The sequence below is a fragment of the Heliangelus exortis genome, chromosome 3, assembly GCF_036169615.1.
Source record: "Heliangelus exortis chromosome 3, bHelExo1.hap1, whole genome shotgun sequence".
NCBI lineage: Eukaryota > Metazoa > Chordata > Aves > Apodiformes > Trochilidae > Heliangelus > Heliangelus exortis.
Genome location: NC_092424.1, coordinates 90,116,407 through 90,135,399, shown reverse-complemented (window position 1 = coordinate 90,135,399; position 18,993 = coordinate 90,116,407). Strand labels below are relative to the sequence as shown.

The window sequence follows — 18,993 nt, the reverse complement described above, 5'->3', positions numbered from 1 at the left end:
TCATCCCATTTTCAGTAAATAAGCATTTGCCCTGGGAATGAAAACTGATACAAGACAAAATAAAAACTGTATGGAATTAGCTTACCTATCAAGACAAAACCTGTTATATTAAAGTGCTTTGCCCACATGTATAGGATGATTTGAAACTTTGTGTAGAAAAATAACATTAGACTTGATGCTATAGTCAATCACAGAAGTGTAAATTTAAGTAAATACATTCAAAACAAGTAGGATCTCCCACTACGGGGGTCAATTAATTCAAATTACCTAAACTTTCCAAATAAGAGCTAGTAGGGTGCTCTAAATGTGGGTTTGTACTTTTACTGCTATGCTTACTTCTATGTATTTTTATATGTCATGACTAATTACTGGCACTCTTGTAATGAACTGTTTCTTTTGCACTATGCTTAATAGCTGTAATAATTCATCCATTGGGAAAAAATTCATTAGAAAGACAATTCAAGAATAATTTAAAATCAGATCTAATTCTTAACATGTTACCATTGTGTTTTAACCGAAAATATTTTTAAGGTTGTAAAGACATTGCCACAATGGCCTGGTGAAACCCATGGCAATGGGCCTTTAAGAAATCCCTTCAAAACCTTGAACTGCCTGGGAGCTGGGCACAAGGAGTAGCAGAAAGGAGCAATTGCCTCAGTGCTACAGATGAGCTGCAGGGTGGAGAGGGAAAAGCAGCCAAGAGGAAATCGGGAGCAGGCAGCAAGGGAGGAGGTCACAGAACTTAGCAGAACAGAGGGAAAATGAAGTCTTTGTGCAAAACTGTTTATGAAGAATTTATCAGAGAGGAGTTACTTGCTGTGAGAAAAGCAACAAAACACAAGATTCCAAGAATGAGATATCAACAGTCTCCTGGCAGGCTTATGTATGCTTACAAAGAGAAGAGGTTCCTTTGGGATCAACCCAATGGCCACTGAAGGCTTTCTCTATTTCCAAAATGACTGGAGTTAGCATTTACAGTCATATCAGCAAAGAGCCTACACACCTAAAATAGGTTCCTTGAGGTATACTTAATTTTCTTTTAACGGTTAGATCCTTAAATCTTGTTAAAAACTTTACAAATCAATCACCTAATAAACTCTTAGGTGCTTCTTAAAATCTCCATCAATATTCTTTAGGTCTTAAAGAAAAAAAAAAAAAAAAAGTAGGCCTTGTTTCCCTTTCTATATTCATTCACATTTTCCCTGCATTTCTTCATTATGGATATGCTCAAAATACCTTGAGAGAGAATGCACAGGCATGCACAGAGTCTAGTAGCTCACAGCTTTGTTTTATGTTTTGAAAACATTAATATGATGTTATTAAGAATGCTGAAGCAAAAGATGATTTTATAGTGTTTTGCCATATTTGCTGCTAAATGTGATTGTCAGGGGACACAATCCAACACAACCAGATGTCTCCAAAGGAGAGAAGCTATGAATGCAATCTATAGATTAAATGGCTAATACTTGGAACTAACCAAGTCTTGTGCAGGGTGATGTGTCATTTTTGTAATCTGTATTCAGTCAATCAAATATCATGTAAAGTACATCATGGTATTGGAAAACTGGTCAGTTCACCAGAGTAAGAATAATTGAAAATTAACAAAATGGAAAAAAAGCTCCTAAAAAGCCCTGTAGAACAGTTTGATTCATATGATAAAATTCATCTCAAGTAAGCTAAGTGTCAACTAATACTCAGAACTCTACAAATGACATGGTATGTTTCAAATCCTCCTACATGTGTTTCTTACAGAATTGTAATACTATTTTTCTCTTAACCTTTAATGCTTAAGCACTTAAAAGCAAAAACTAGAAGAGCTGAATAAGACCATGGATGGGACAGCTAATGGTTTTACATAGAGTAGAAACCGATTAACTTTGTTTTCAAGCTTGTATCAGAGATTTTGCAGGACAAGCTTCACTGCAGTTATGGGAGTTGTCTCAGTGGAGCCAAACAAAGCTGTTCACATCAGTTGATTTTTTTACAGGAGTCTTCCAAGACATCTGACCTTCCTCTCAGTTCCCTTTCAGTAACTTGTAGCAATGCTGCATCCACCACTAAGGAGCTGAATTGCTCAGCAAAGGGCAGTCTTTAAATAATTAGAAATAGGTTCATTAGGGGACACTGAGGGATACCTACAAGCAGCAGTGCTTCTGAGATCATTATTTGTCATCAGTTTATTCTTTGTAAGTTACTTCAAAGATATATTTTTAACACTGTTCAGTAGATAATCACCTCAATATATGCTGCCACTACAGTGCTGAGGCGAAATAGACCAGCAAGTTTGGATGTGTGAAATACAAGGCTTTTGAATAGAAACAGGGATGTCACATCTGAAAGGTGACAGCATCTGAAGGCTCAGGTTTATTTATGCCCCAGTCTGTCTAGTCTCATCTGCCACACATCTTACAGTAATTCTGTTATGACAAATGCAAGTACAAATTTTGGTACTGTATCTCATGATCTTAAATAATCCTTAGTGGTTGCATGAATCAGGCAATTTAGAAGCCCTTCAAACTGTTTAACAATGGAGATGTCAAAAGATGCTGCTTTGGCAGCTTCTCTTTTCAGCTATGTATTTAGACACAAAGGTGAAACTAGGATTTGGCAGAACTGTATGTCTAACTGACCCCACAGCTCAGGACCCTGGCTTATTTACACAAACTCAAGGCCAACTTTTGGCTCTAGGCCAAGACAGGCAAAAAAAAAAAATTAATGATTTGCAGAGTTTTATACTTCAGCTTCTGAGCAGACCAGTATTTAAAATATAGGTAATAGTTGCAAAATGCTTGTAATAAAAGCTCCAGAAGTAATACTAGGCAGCAGCAAGCTCCCAACAGGAGACTTTGCACATTCTTCCACACATTCAGAAAATCTAACTACCCAGCAAATAACCTACCCAGGTCTTGAAATTGTGATATGTGACACTCCTTTGACTTGAATGCTAATTTAGAGCACCGTTCTATTTCTTCTTAAGAGTTCTTGTGTTCAAAAATCCAAAGCACACTTCAGTAACAGATATCTGTACTGTCCTCTGGGTGAAGCTGATGTAAAATCTGTCACCTGCAGAGAATGTCAGCACCAATAATACAGCCACCAATGAAAGGGTGACCTACAGGGCACAAGATATAACAATGTGCCATAAAAGGGGTAAGCTACACACCATTATGTTGATGCTGTACTGCAGTAAGATGAATAATATAGAATGAAAATAACTATGAACACTGCCTGGTAAAGATCAATATTAGGATGAAATGCCTTTAATGTCTTCATGAATGATCTGGAAGGTGTAAAAAAATAATGAAAATTTCAGAGAAAACTATTTTGGCAAACAGCTGCCCGTGTAGATTTTCAAGGGGAGCAATTACTGTCTCCAGCAAGATTTGTCTCAAATGTTGTCTCCAGTCTCATACACACAACTACACATAATTTAGTTTTGACAAGATCAGGGACAATACTGGGAAGATCTCATTCTGCTATGCAGGAAGTAAGAAATAATCCAAGCAAATTCAGATAATTATAGCTGTGGCTAGGAAACTGCAAGATAGGATTTAGACACAACAAAAACAACCAAATACAAAATAATCTAAATTAGCAAAAATAAGAAAGCCTAGCATCTAAACAGCCAACAAAACCTTTAATGGAATATCTGAAACTTCTTCAAGAATCTGTCTTAATATAACAACAAAACAGGCTAACATAATTTAGGACTGACTACTCAAAAATTTCCTGGAGCAAAGAAAAACCTTTCCATATGGCTGTTTTATAGATACTTTGAAAATACCATCCTCTCTTGTCAGAAAATGGGTAAAAAAGCACCAGTAGGAAAAAAGAATAAAAATTGATCACAAGGAGAAGTGTTTCATGAGGCAAAATTACATATTCTAGTTAGCAGACGTCAGAAATAGTTTTTTCTCAAGTGATGACTAACCATGTAGCCATAGCTGCCTACAAATATTTCCACAGTATAAAACATCAAGACAGCAGATTATTTCAAGTGGTTCAAGTGGACAGAGCTAGGAATAACAGGAAAAAATAATGGAAAGAAATTATGAAGACTAACAAGAGCATTTCTGGTACTGAATCATGTAAAACTGTAAAAAGATAAATGTCAAAACTCTTCAAGACATTGAGACTAAGTGGAACGAAGCTGTGACAAACTGCAGGACAGACAACATTGTGGCTGTGGAACTTCACAACGATGCAGTGATTTGTGATGGCAGGAACCTTACTCACCCCATCACCATGGCATTAATAATACATTCAGAGTAATTCACAATGTGTATGAGAAATGGAATTGGTGAGTTATGTTTTCCGGATCGCAGTCCTATAAAGATAATGATTTATTCTTTTTTTGTAGAAATATGGGTTCGTTGAAGCTGTAGAACAAAAGGCTATCAAAAGAACTATGTTAAACACAGAAGATAAAGTACAAAAGCAATTTCTGGAGAGTGACATACTGTTGACAGCACTGAGAGAAGTTTTCTCTAAATCTGGGATACATTATTGTTTCAGTGGTAGTCTTGTAGTCTAGTAGGTAGGTCTTGTCAAACACAGCATAGACCCAGGAAATTATAGGAAAGTGAAGTTACATAGTGATACTGTGCATTTTCTCTTCTTATACTTTGCTTCTCATTGCTGGCCCTGGAGTCCCTGATGTATTACTGACTTTGGGTGAAAGCAGGGCTTCCTTAGCTTCACTAATCCGTTCTTCAAAACCTGTTTTGCTACTTACACTATTTTCATATTGTAGCTCTTTAATTCAGCACCACTGATACTCTTTTTCCCATGTTAGTAATCACCGGTAGTTGGTAATAGCAATTACAGGCAGGCTTATACTTGGCATAGACCTACCATGGAAAGAATTAAGATCAAACAAAAAAGGGAATTGAAAACACAGGACTGGAATGGAAAATAACAGAGAAGATGATGGATGAAATGAAAGAAGGACAACAAAGCAGGGAAAGGATCAGAAGCAAGTAATGGACAGAGGAGATCCTGATGGGAGGCTGGACACCCAAGTAAGAGTAACAGACAAAGTAGTCAAGAGAGCAAGACAGGATGGGAGTGAAAGAGAAATGGCTGAGAAGAAAGGAAGAGCAGATTCTTTAAGAAGAGCAGAAGATACATCCATCAGATCATATTAAACCACAGGAACAACAGCAGAATAAAATAAGTAGAGGTATGAGAGAACAGAGGAAACTGGGGAGTAGTGAAACAAAAGCAGGGATATTAATTGGTATCAGCTAAAAGGAAAAAAATCTAGCAGTTGCTGGCAGCCCTGACTTTCTTTTCTTTGCCCAAGCTTCTTGCTTTCTTGGGCAATGAACTTCCACTATGGAATAGTCTTTCTCAAACCAACTGCAGAGCTCACTGATAATTCCTGGTTCTTCATTAACAGAAACCTAGGAAGGTTCAGTTAGGTTGGAGCAACCTCAAGATAATAATTTTAAGAGTATGCTCAATGACTCCCTTCTTAATAGTAGCTCAACAGAAGTAGTTTGAACCCTTTGCCATTGACACAAACAGGTTAGTCAGCAAAGGCTTCATAGCAATAAGCTCTCATTAAAAAGAGAAATACATTATTTCTGCAGGAAATATCTTCACAAACATTTACTTGAGGACCTCTCTGTGTGTTTCAATGAATTTTCATATTTCTTCATTAAAAATAGGTTATCAATATTAAAAGAACTATGTGTAGATCAAGCTGAGGAGCAAAGAATGATAAAAGCTGGATCAAGTTGTGGTGAGCAGAAAGATTGTAAATACTGTATAAAGCAGAAGAGAACTCAAAACTGCGTATAGTAATGAGATTTAATATAAATTTTGTTCAGTACATAGAATCTCTGATAAATCTGAATGAGGAATTTCAATAACATACACATGCTATAAAAACTGTTAAGTAGTACCACTATAAGCTATTAAATAACTATATATGAATATTAAATGAGAAATCAAAAGCCCCTCTTCAGAACTAGATTTTTTTTCTTTTGAGATTAGCTGAATATGAAAACTGAAAAGGTTTTTAAATTGAGGAATAGAATATGGGTGGTCCAAATATTAGAATCATATTCCATGCCTCTGCAATATACTTTGAGTGCTATTTATTCCTAAAGGTAGAATACTTACAGGTTTTCGAGTTGGGGTAACTTGAACAGAATGATAAAATTCTGGTTGAACTCGGCTGCTTTTCTTGATTTTTCTTTTTCTTACAGAAGTTTCCTGCTCACTTAGATGATGAGCTTCCACTAGAGGTTGTGTTTCCTCAAGGCGAGCTGCTACACGTCTTCTAACATGACGAGGACTTGATCTAAAGCCCTGTAACAGAAAAAGCAAACATTGTGGTGGATCCCTCAGAATGGAGCCATGTAACAACAGAAAAATCATACAGGATCTTAACAGGGATTTGAGGTACAAGCATGCTCATCTTAAATTAATATAATGCCCACGTATACTGCATGCTACAATAAAGAGATGTTGCCAAGTGCTGTTAAAATCACATTTGTTTTATATTTTTCAATAATATGTACCATTGACACAGCTAGTAGCAGTAACTCCCATTGCTTTTCTTTACCAGCTCACACTTTTATTTATCTATAACTAAATAGTTCTGATTCAAAATGTATAATTAAAATTTTCCAGGTTAATAGTCTCATGAGAAATAGTTTTAGGGACTTTAAATTGGAAAGGTACATTTTTTCCTGAGAATGAAAGTGAAGAAAAACTGGTAGCTGGCAACACTTAATTATGACTAATGGTTCTTGTTAAGAATTCTGATACTGTTAGATATGGGGGCAGACCTCACCATTTGGAATAAAATAATTATGACAGAGTGCTGTCTTTTGCTGTCATCTGAGAAATACATGTATATTTGGCCAAATTAATAAGCTCAGGAAAATCTGCCCTCATAAATGGTTTTTATTAGCTTGCTGTAAAATCCTCTGAGTTTGGAATGCCTCATAGCCTTACAGAATTTCATTCCTTTAATGGCAGCACATATAATGCAAGCCCCGTATTGCTGCCTGCGGAGCATTAACAATCAGTATTCTCATTTCACTGAGTCCCCTCATGAGCATGCAGGAGCCTGCCAAGCATCATTTGTAGCAAGTATAATGTTAGTTGACAGTAAACTTGGCTAGGTTGTAAATAAGAGTTTCATTCACTTAGTCACATCAGCTTTCAGAATAAGTGAACCAAATCTATGTCCTTTGTGGCAGTCTGCAGGTTCTGAGGACTACATTCCCTTTCAAAAGCACGAATAGATTCAACAGTTCCTGATTTTGGACCTCCTTTTTCATCTAGTAAAATATCCTCTGCTGAAGTCTGTATGCAACAAACCCAGCACTCAAAAATGGCTGGTCTGTATAAAGAATCAGACTCCTGCAAGGTGAGATTTTAGCTAAAACTGCAGAAACCTATGTTGTGAATCTAAATATCCCGAGCTCCTTCTACATGAAAACTAGTGGGAGTAATACATTTCAATATAAACCTACTGTTCCTTTATCCCTCTTCCCTTAGCTTTTGCTTTTGGTTTGTCTTTGCTTCTCATTGTTGTTTTGTTTTAATTAGTTAATTAGCATAGGAAAGTTATGCTAAAATGTTGTTATGTTGGTAAATTGAAGCAATCCTAAGTCAGATGTATGGGTCTGTGCACACTGGATTTACCCTCTGATGTTCATGAAACTGCAAGGGAAGAAAGCTGCAGTCTGTTCTGGGCACTCAGAGATACAGGCAGCTATTTTCATTATTTAAAGGTGTTCTCTATCAAGTAAATATATCACTAAGTAGCCAAAACACACAAACTTATATTTACATACACATGCTCATAATTGCTACAGGTGTTCATTGCATGCAACAGATGACGTGAAAATGTTGAAGTGCCAAGGTGAAGCATCAGGTGAAGTAACTTCCAAGTAGCAACCTTCTACTCCTGGACACTGAATGGAAGGGACAGGAACAGAGCCTGGCTTTACTATGTCCATCTGGGAGGTTCATATATGTGGTACATCAGGGCTATGAAACACATATGATGGAAAGATATGGGAAAAAAAATGTCCCAGTTCCTTTTTTATGATCCCTCCTAATCTACTGAAACAATAAAGTCATTCAGACTACAGGTAGAGACAGACCTTGACTGTCTGTATCTTACTGGAAGCAGGACCATATCTGTAGCAACCAGTAAAAGCAAGGCAGTGGGTGCCACTGCAGCCACTGTGAGAATTTAGGAAGATGTCTTAGCATTCAAAAATACAAATCTGTGAGGTATTCTGCCACACTATTGCAGTAGGAAAACTTCTTCATTTTCTTTCTACACTGTGAAACAGCTATCAGAGATTTACAATGTATATCATTCAGTGAGATACTAGGGCTGTTCAGGATGACAGCCAAAAATGCAACACCGGGAGCCTGCTATTGCAGAGCTTACTTCTTGTGGGAATTTTCTTTTACAAAAAAAATGTTAGTTTAGATCAGGGATTATTCCATACCAAATGTAAACACTCTATTCTGAGTGTTTATCTCTGATAAATCTATTCCCAGTTCTGATACCAGAAGAGATTTTCTAAATGTTAAATGCAGCAAGACAGATGATGGCTACTGGCTGAAGCCTGGTTACATGTCCTGTGCTGCAGCTGTGCCCTCACCACACTCCCATCCCCATTAGCTGGATAAAACTCTTCAGGAAAGTATGTTTATGTAACAGAAGAATTTGGTAGAAGCTAAGCAGCTCTGAAAGTGCTTAGAGTCACAGGCCAGATAGGGATTTAAGTATGTGGGTCTCTCTCACTGTCTTCACCTCAAAATACTTCAAGGTTTAGTGATTATTATGTTCTGATACAAAACTGGCGCTTGTGACTTCCAGAGAAGTCTGATTATAGACAGTGCTTCTCTTTTGTATTTTATATATTTTTCTCTTTTGCTGTTTATTACTAGCAAGAAAATGGGATCTTTATCTCTTTAAGAGCTCATCTGCGTCTGCTTGCTGAAGCTTATTCTTCACTTGAAGTCATAATCTGCCTGCAGTATCACAAATAGTTGCTCTGGGCAGGATTATAATGTGATAAAGGCAGAGGATCATGATTCCAGGTGGAAAATTAAGTCCATATCAACAAAAATAATGTTACAAGGGCACAGTCCTCACACTAAAACCCAAAATGCCTCACCATTCCTGCAGTGGAACTTTTCCAGAACAAAAACTCAAATCTGGAAAATTTCAAAATTTGATAACTGAAAATGAAGAGGGGATTCAAAAGCAATGTTACGTATGGGAAGTGAGACTTCTGTGCTCAGTGCAAGACTTGAATGGCGACTGATTCCTTCTCAGCAGTGATATGAGCAGATGCTCCTTGTGTCATCTCTCTTATTTATCCTTAAGCTGAACCCATATTTGAAAATGTGTCATACTATTAAAGCAATCAAAATTTTAAAAAATAATGAAAATGACACAAACTTTACATTGTTTGGTAAAGAGAATGCTATTTTAGATGTTAAGCCAGCCCTCACAGGAGAGCAGAAAAGTATCACAAAATACTCAGGGATGCACAGTACACTACCTGAGACCAAATCACTGAGCAAACACTAATGATTTTAAAATCATGCTGGCAATACGATGAGATTGCTGTAACTCCATTAAGCAGTTTGTAGTTTCCAGTACCACATGAATGCTGTGTCACTGGACAGTGACAAACCTTTGCTTGTTCTTTGTGTGAAGAGCTGGTCATTTCCTACTACCTGGCTCCTTTCTGCAACTACACAGTTTTGACACTTGGCAAAGTAAACGTATAAAACTTCAAACATGTATTTTTAGAAAATGTGTTTTCCTCCAAATGCTAAAAAAAAACACATAAACAGCACAGCATTTACACTACAAAGTATTTTTCCTTCAAGAAACAACTCAGCTGACCACCAGAACCACTTTCAGATATCATAGAGAAAGACAAGAGGCAAACAGGAATTATCTTCTCCCCCAAACCATTCATGCACATCCTCCTAGTTAAACTATTTGAAACCATGAAGACTGATCTTCCTAACCATCCTCTACAGCCAGTGGGAATAGAGAGGTGTCTCTGGAGGCCAGTGCAGAGACAAAGCCTCATTCACCTGCTCTCAGAGAAGCTTTTCTGTCTTTTAAAAGAGGCTAGAGAGATTAGCCTCTTTTAGCTGAAATTCATCTTTTTAAATTAATCCTCTTATGTCTTCTCCAAAAGTGTTTTTTTCTGGAATGAAACATGGTTGTATTGAAAATATCTCTTGTGCCCATCCTTGCATGCAAACCAACAATGAATGTTGGATGCCAGAGAGCACAATCCACCAGGTGTGTAAAATTACTCCCACCATAAGAGGTTCAGTACAAAAATTTTAACTTCATACCTCTGACACAGTGACTGATTTCTTGTGTATAGTAACAAGTGTGGGACTCCTCTGACCAAAGCTCAGCAGACCACCACTCCCTGGTTTCACTGAAGTCAGAGCTCAGATGAACCATTCTGATCAGCCATAAAGGGAGCCCAAGCTGACTACTTCACTCAGACATCTATACTGTAAGTATCCAAAATGGGGTGGACCAGACCCATGATAAGCAGTTTTTGGTCTGCCTTCGATACAGAATTCATCATTCCATATATATTTTATCATCAGATTTTCTCTTCTTTTCCTCAAGCATTGGAATGGGCTGCCCCGGGAAGTGGCGGATTCTCCGTCCCTGGAGATATTTAAAAAGAGACTGGATGTGGCACTCAGTGCCATGGTCTGGTAACTGCAGCGGTAGTGGATCAAGGGTTGGACTTGATGATCTCTGAGGTCCCTTCCAACCCAGCCAATCCTATGATTCTATGATTCCTCCTTCTACATAAAACAGTTCCAGTGTCTTCTGTCACTTTTTCTTTTTTTTTTTTTTTTTTTGGTGAGATGTCCTTGTTCACAGACATCACTCTTGCTGGATCCCCATAATTAAGCACACTAGTCTTATAAATTTCTGTTACTGAGATATATATATATATATAATGGTATAGCATGTTTTTCCCATCTCATTTTCTTTTCTGATCAGGCTGCACATCTGAAACAGGTCTTCACTGAATTGTCAAGAATTATTTAAAAGGCGCTATCTGGAGACGATTGAATTAGGTGGATAAACAACTTTTCTCTGTAAAGTGCTCTGGTATTTGATAACCAAGTATGCAATACTCTGCAATCCTTGTTATATTTTTGCTTACTACCATTCCTAGCTTGTTCATTAATATAAAAAAACAGGAGTTTAAGTTTCTACAGGATTTTAAATGTTTCTACAATACTTGTCTAAATTTTGCTTTTTTTATTTACACACATGAACATTTTGGATCATGTTTCCAACCTTTTTCTTTCATTTTCTTGTTTTTTCTGTATTTATTTTTAATTCTTTGCCTGATACTTTAATAGCACCATATGAATACATCAGTGCTATCCCATTTGGGTATTATTGCTTTAGTGACATTATTTTTTTTTTTACTTTTCCACTCTTTCAGTGTGTGATTATAACAATTCACCAGATCCTCTTCCTCTCCATTCTAGTTTCTGCTATCCCTGCTGCCTTCATCATACGTTAGCTATTATATTTTTGCTTGATAAAGAACACACATGCATTCTTCATTTTTTTCCAGTAGGTAGGTATTTCATGTAGAATGTATTTGGTGCCAGGATTCAAATCTGGGAACCCAACTTTTCCAGCCACTACATATTCATAGTCTCTAAACATTAACTTGAGAAGTGCATTCTGATGTCCATCTGAAGTCAACACAAATCTTTGCATTATCTTCAGTGGACTTCAGAGGCTGCAGCCCGTTTTGCCTTCTAGCAGAACTTCAGTAAATCATAGAAAAAGCTCTAGCTAACATTAAGCCACAATTCAGCACACTAAGAGGAATGGCTGCAGAGCTCAACTATGTTTGCAAATGCCTTAAGAGCTATTTGAGTGAATCCCATAGACTGAATGTACTTTTCAGGTGCACTAATGAATATCAAAGCCAAAAGATGCTCAGATAGGATATCCAGCATCATGTGCTTACTTCTAAGGTTTTTTGAGTGCATGCATGAAAATTGTCATCTATTACCATTGTCAATTAATGGCCTCAAAAGCAGTCTTTGAATTGTCAGTTACTGCCTCTATAAAGCTTGGAAACTTTCATGTATATGCAACCTACAACATCTTAGGGCCTGGAGACATTAGTATGCGTAGTAGCAGAACTGTTCTCAAGATGCTGGAGTTCTCAGCTGTTCTGCAGACAGGGTGAAACAGAATTAAACCCTACAGTTGAAGTACCTACTTGAACTAAAAAGACAGGTTTCATTAAATAACTTTATCAAATTTCCCTGCACACTGAAAGAGAGAAATTTGACAGCTTTTCTGCTGTACGTATAAACATACATATATATATCCATCTGTATTGTAAGAACAGTTTTAAATTAAAACGTAATCAAGATTGCATTATTGCATTATTTCCCTACTTCACACATCTCAGATATGTTCAGTTTACAAAGAAACAGAAAACCTCACATCTTCCTGTTGTGAAAACTTCCAGTTCTGAAAGTTCAACCCAAAATCCAGGACTCAAGTTAAGTCCTTCAAACTACTTATATATCCTCTCTAATAGTAAAGGTTGCTAATTAAAGCTAGGCTTTAGTTTTCTATAGTTGGAAAGTTACCTACACTTACTCAGTATATAACTTCACAAACACACAAGGAGAAAGCAACTGCATTTGCTCTTTCTTGGTTCTATCAGGTCTCGAGAAAGAGATTGCAACCTTTTTTTTTTTTTTTTTTGTGGTTCTCATTATTTTTTCTTTAATCTTAGCTAAGGTTTACTTCTACAAAGATCTGAATCAAGATTTAAAACATCAAATGTAAGATCTGACATCCAATTTCTCATTCCATTCCCTCCCTAACAAGCTTTCACTGATGCTTCTTTGCATGTCTGATGTGTATTTTAGGAGATATTATTCTTATATTCTGAAACACAAAGTTGAAGCAGTGCTGGAACCATTTCTCAGATATTGAAGACTGTGATTTGCCATGTGTCATATTCCAAGATAAGTCCACATATTCAGAGGCATTAAAAACAATTGTTTTTTATGTAACCTGAACAAGATTACTTTTCCAGCTGAGTTAATGAAATACAACATCAACAATCTGTTTTCCAGTTCCTAAGCAGGCTCCCAAGTGTATACATACAAGCCCTTGTGTGAACCTAGGGTTTAGATGTGAATTTAGGCTCTAGTTCTTAGTAACCCATGCAGCATTGCACTGCTGTTTTACACAATGTGTTTGGTTTTTCCTATCATAAAGTTGGGATTCCTATTAAAGCAGGTAAGCTGTAACCCTAGGAAAATCTCATGATGAGTAAGCAAATAGCCTCCCCAGTTATGCCTCAAGATAACCTTTAAATACTCCGTCCTTTCTAAATCTATAAACCTCAGAGGCTGGCCTGTTCTCCAAGCAGTTCTATCATTCTCTGACAAAAAGGCTTGCAACCCTCCACAGCTGCCCTGCTGCCTTGCAATGGCTTGTCCCAGTTCCTTCCCTGTTACCTCAGGGCACCACAAGCCTACAGTAGGAATGGAACAATTATTTAAGAACAAAAATAAATCAGTGTACTGCTTGATCAGTGGTCTGCAAGGGAACATTTATTGTAGAATATACAAGCACATTTCCCTAAGCATGTTGTTCTTCCACCTCTGCTTCCTGTTTTCCATCTCATCACTTCTCAGCTTGAGCACTTGAGCACATACATCAAGAATCCACTACAAAGAATTAACTTCAGACATAAAACACAGCAAGAAGGAGAATGAGAATTAAACAAGATTATTAAACTACACAAGTGCTGCCCAACATCTTGTAAAAAGAAATTACTCTCCGCTGTCCAGAGTGGTTATTTGAAGTGCAATCTGGTAAGAAAATTCATGCTGCTGCAGGCATGTGAAGATGGGTCTGCACTTTGTTATTTATGTCAGATGCATAACTGATGAGAGACTTAATGGGTGTATAATATATATAAGAAAGAATTCAGATACCTATGAAGAAACCTAGACTCAGATACTACCAATAATGAAAGGTGACTCCTTCAGGAGTTAATAGTCTAAGCTCGCACTACAGCCATGAAAAATTTAGTCAATACATCCAGTGAGGCTTGAAGAACTGTTCAGCTCATCCTGAAGCAGACACCTACTCAGGTCAGCTGAGTAGCTCTACAGACTATAAACTGTAAATGCTTACAGCAAGCTTATCTTGCTGTATAAGAAGATGGTGTTTTTCCAAAGTCATGTTCCAATTCCAGCTGCGCTTTACACACAGAAAGATAGCAGCAGCAGATCAGAAGAAAATTATGCCTCTACCTAGTTGTATCAGTCTGTTGTCCCCAGAACAAAGGAGGGTAAATATAATGCCTCGATTTGACACAGCTATGCATTTTGGTGTAGTTAGTGCTAGTGATTTAAGGTAACCATAAATTAAGTCTTGGAAGAATTGTGTTTCACTTTCAGTCTCCTCTATTTGTTACCCTGCCACCCTGAAAGCTAGTGCTGTGTTTAAGCAGCTGAGTGGACAGGGGTGGTAAGGACATTGGCACAATTTGCAAGACATGTATCTTTGCCCAAATGTCAAGTGCAGTTAGTTTCTATGGCTGATGTAGTGTTTTCACACTTCAGCTGTAACTCATGTTTCAGTCCCACTGATGAGTCAGGAACAGCAAACCACTGACTCTCCTTGATGCAAGGCAGTAGGGCACAAGGGAGCACAGCAGGGGCTCAGAAACTTCAGATGGCAGAAGAACACAGATAACAGGGACCCAGGCTTGCAGGTGAACTAGAGGCATGAGGAAACAGCTCAAAACCAGCCAGATTTGCTAGCACTAGGTCAAGATCAGCCATGTCAGCTGGGGGTGTGATGATATGTTCAAGCATATCTGCAACACAGTGCTGAGTCCTTGCCCAGGGGAGCTGGAGAGGCCCAAGTGTGCCCTCCTCAAAGAGACCCCTCTGGACAACAGAGTATGGTGGCTATGGCCCTGGATGCTACCTGCTCACATTTGACCTGGCCAGGTCCAATAGCCTAGCTCAGCTGAATTGGATCCTGTATGCAAACAGCAAAGTGACTTCACCCTGTGTGATCTCCTTAAAGAAATCTGGGAAAGGAAGAGAGTGCAAGTGCTGTTCCCATGCCCCAGGAAAACACATGTAACATCCCAGGAGCAGGAACAGCCCCAGGAGCTATACTAGCCTGTTCATGTGCTGTCTTTCATTTAGTAACCTCAGCCTAAAGTGCTGAGCTGTTTCTGAAGGGCCATCCCAAATCTGATCTATCACCCTCACAACTTAACCACAGGAACTGAGAAATTGGTGCAAATGATTAAGCTTTTCTGAGCTGTATCTGATCTACAAACCCCTGCACAATCCTTTCTGTCTAACAGTTTCTGCAGCAGATGTGGTAATACATATGCTCACCACAAGTACAACCTCAGCTATTTTAATTCAGTTTCAACCTGAGGTTAGAGTGTGCCAAAAACACAGTACCTAGAAGTTCCCATTCTATACATGTGTGCAACATGACTGGTAACAGATGGATGGTAACAAGCAATGCTCCTCCTGGCTCACCTTTGAAACCAGGGCTCCACTTTCTTGAAATCAACAGCTTGCATGCACCAGGAACATGTATTGCAACCAGCATACAACATATCTGAAACTACAACCTCATCTAAAACACCCATTTCCGGTAGATAATGTAAAGCCAGGGTATGTACTTATATGATAGCTAAGAGGTTGGTGATGTGACTATTAATGGAAAACTAAAGTATAAGAACTTTTATAAAAACTGGATTTTGTGCAGCAATTGTCCTGTTAGAGAACTGCAAGGATGTGTTAATCCCTAATGCAGGTCCCAATCTGCAGTGTGTCAAGACCATGCCTTACCAATGACATGGGCTGTAACACAATGTCAGTACTTCATCGGATGACTGATGGAGCTAGGAGGAGATCCCTTCAGCATTTCAATGCTTTGTAGACTGTCAGAAGCCAGAACAGAGCTGTAGGTGACCAGATGGCCATAGGAATATAGAAGGCATTTCTACACTACACTGTCATAAGGAGTAAAGGTACCCGAGTTAACTATGGCATTAGCTCAGCAGGCCAAATGGTCTTGCTGCAGCAATCAGGGAATTGCCAAATACTTTTTGGAACAATTGCCAAACAGGCTGTTTCTCAGCACAGAGCAATGCTTGCTGGGCTATCTATAGGCAGCAATGCAGTGAATCAAGCTGACAGTGATGGCCAGGTGACATATAGGGAGCAGAATCTCGGTGGTACCTAGTCTACCATGTTACAGCTCAGTGTAACATACTCTGGGCCACATTATTTGACATGTTATAAAAAATGGATAGAAAGATTTGTCCTTATACAGCGTAACCTGTATTTATAGCTCTCCATTCATTCCTGCACATAAGTGCTTTCATACATCAGAGAAAACAGTTTATTTTTATCCCTGATTTATTTTCCCTTGAACTTGTTCCTTAACTCTTGAATAGCTAATGGGAAAAACAGTTTTTAACATCCTAGGGGGAATGCATGACAAACACAAAGTAAAATGTTTACAGGCTGATGCAGCTCTGCAAAGACAGAGACATCTTTTGAAAAGCTGAATGAATGTGTTAGTCCTGTACATTTCTGTTGCTCCTTGAATGCATTCCCTCCAATCAAACACAAGACTCAAATTCAGCTTGGAGGGTCTGCTCATTTCTCTTTTCACTAGAGCTGAACATATCTGGAGAAGTTTATAAATAACTCTGCAGTGCTCAGGATGAATTATGGTACAGCTCTTCAAAGACTATTCTGTATTGTTTTGTAAGATATCTAGAACTGTATTTTTAGGCACTTGTCTCACAATCATCCTCAGAAGGGGTGACAATTATGGCAAAGATATGCTTAGAGACAAATTTTTGAGTACTTTTTCTGGGCATCAGTTGTTGACAAAGTCAATATATACATTTACCAGAGATTGTTGTACTATGGGTTTGCATCCAGTGCACCATAACGGATGATTTAGCAAAATTAATTGCTTTTAAAAATGATCATCAGTCTTGGCTGACCTATTTCACTACCAGTCTTGTCATAACAACAGACTGAATATATATAACCTGCTAGTGACTGTTCAGTATACTAAGAAGAAAATGCAGGGTCTGCAAAACTCAAATGACCAAATATTATTCCTTTGCTACAGCAGTGGTTGATATATGCTGCCAGCCCTCCCAAAGAGTCTCTTTATGAAGTGTCAACTCCTGTTTGCCTTACTGGTGTGTGTAGTCCCACCAGACAGGCACCCGGCTTATATGAAGTCAGAATATGCAGTGGACTGTCAAACATGGATTTGTTTTCCAGTAGGTTTATACCTGTAGGTCTCAGTGGAAGCTGAGGAAACTGGCCCCAAATTATATATTAGTTTGTATATTTAGTTATATATATTAGTCAAAGCTAAACTAAACAAAAAACATACCATATTGTTTCTGACTATCCACTGACATTGATACCTTCAGTTCCTAAGATCATATGCTATTTCTAATTTAAAAGGTAAGATAAGGGAAAAGTGTAAGGCTCAGAGGAAAAGTTCAGGCAGAAGATCTATAAATCTTGTGATTTTTTTTCCCCTACAATACTGGTTTAGCAATTAACACCACAATCCCTTCACAATCTCATTAAAAACCACCACTTTAAAACCCTGAATGAGAACCTTCTTTTTCAACAATCCTTATACACAAATCATGAGATTTTAGTAACTGTACCATTTAGATGAATTCCTTCCAGCCTAATGGCTAGGATGATAGAATCATTTAGACTGGAAAAGACTTTTAACTTCATGAAGTCCAACTGTGCTAACTTACTTTTTAATTGAAAGGTGAAAAATGTCACATAATCCCATGACTCCAGAGGTTTAGACAACAAAGAAAACTAATTCAGAAATGAATTTAAATCACAAGATGCAGCAACACCGACACATTAAGCAATGCCTTTAAATTGTAAAGTATAGGCTCCTAAACATTTAAATGTATCAAGACAAAGCCCCCCAAAGTACTCTGATTTCTTCATGAAGTATATGAATTTTCTCTAACTTCAGGTACAGATAGCACAAGAAGAATCATATCAGAGAATTGATTACATTCATTTTTTTTAATATACAAGGAACATAATAATTTTTAAAAACTAACATAGTCCTTTTTTGTCAAAACTCTCACTGAGTTATATTGTTACTTCGGTGTGGATTTGGTTGAGTGCAGACATTTCATTCTGCAACAGATTCTCAAAATAAAGAAAGAATGGTGCAAATAGCTACATCAAAGTCTGATTTGTCGTGTAAGCAATGAATATTTCTGTTGGAAATTTACTTGTTTTCTTTGTACAGCCATGGCATATCTAGGTCTCCCTTAGATTAGAAACATTAACTATTCTGGGTGTGACTGCTGTGTGACTGCATGGAGTATCTATAGTACCTGCAGGGTGAAGGGAATTGTAACAGCAGTTACAGTCATAATGAACTTAAAGTATTGCAATAAAAAATATCTTAAAAAAATAAACCTGACAAACATCAGATGGCAGTAAATTAACATTAGCGGGGAGGTAGAGACACCACTGGGTCATCTCAGAAAACTCTCACATCTTCTTGTTGGTTAATTTTTCTCTTATGAGGCACCTCTAACAAAGACAGACTTCAACCTACTTTATATTCATAATGATTCATGCAAATTTACCTCCTTTTGAGGCAGGGGGTCAAACCTTTATGTTGATTCTATAATGAGTAATATCTGCATAGATTTTTGCAGTATAATAATGAGGGATGTTTTGCAGAGATATTCAAAATCAGGACACACAAATCCAGACAAACTGGATTCAATTCATCAGTGGTACATAAAATCCAAAACAGAAGAGCTGATAAGGATGATAATTACATTTTTCAAATTTAGTATTTACTCTCCTGTAGCCTGG

The 18,993-nt window shown here is 37.7% G+C and overlaps 1 protein-coding gene across 22 annotated transcripts in view; it reads right to left on the bottom strand.

The window, feature by feature from the left end:
* DST (dystonin) overlaps positions 1–18,993 on the bottom strand; it is a 288,534-nt gene that overhangs the window by 266,440 nt on the left and 3,101 nt on the right. For all 22 annotated transcript variants that reach the window (XM_071741656.1, XM_071741664.1, XM_071741658.1 and 19 more), the window contains exon 3: positions 6,130–6,318. In XM_071741656.1, the coding sequence (XP_071597757.1) occupies positions 6,130–6,318 (189 nt within the window). The remainder of the gene's footprint in view (positions 1–6,129; positions 6,319–18,993) is intronic.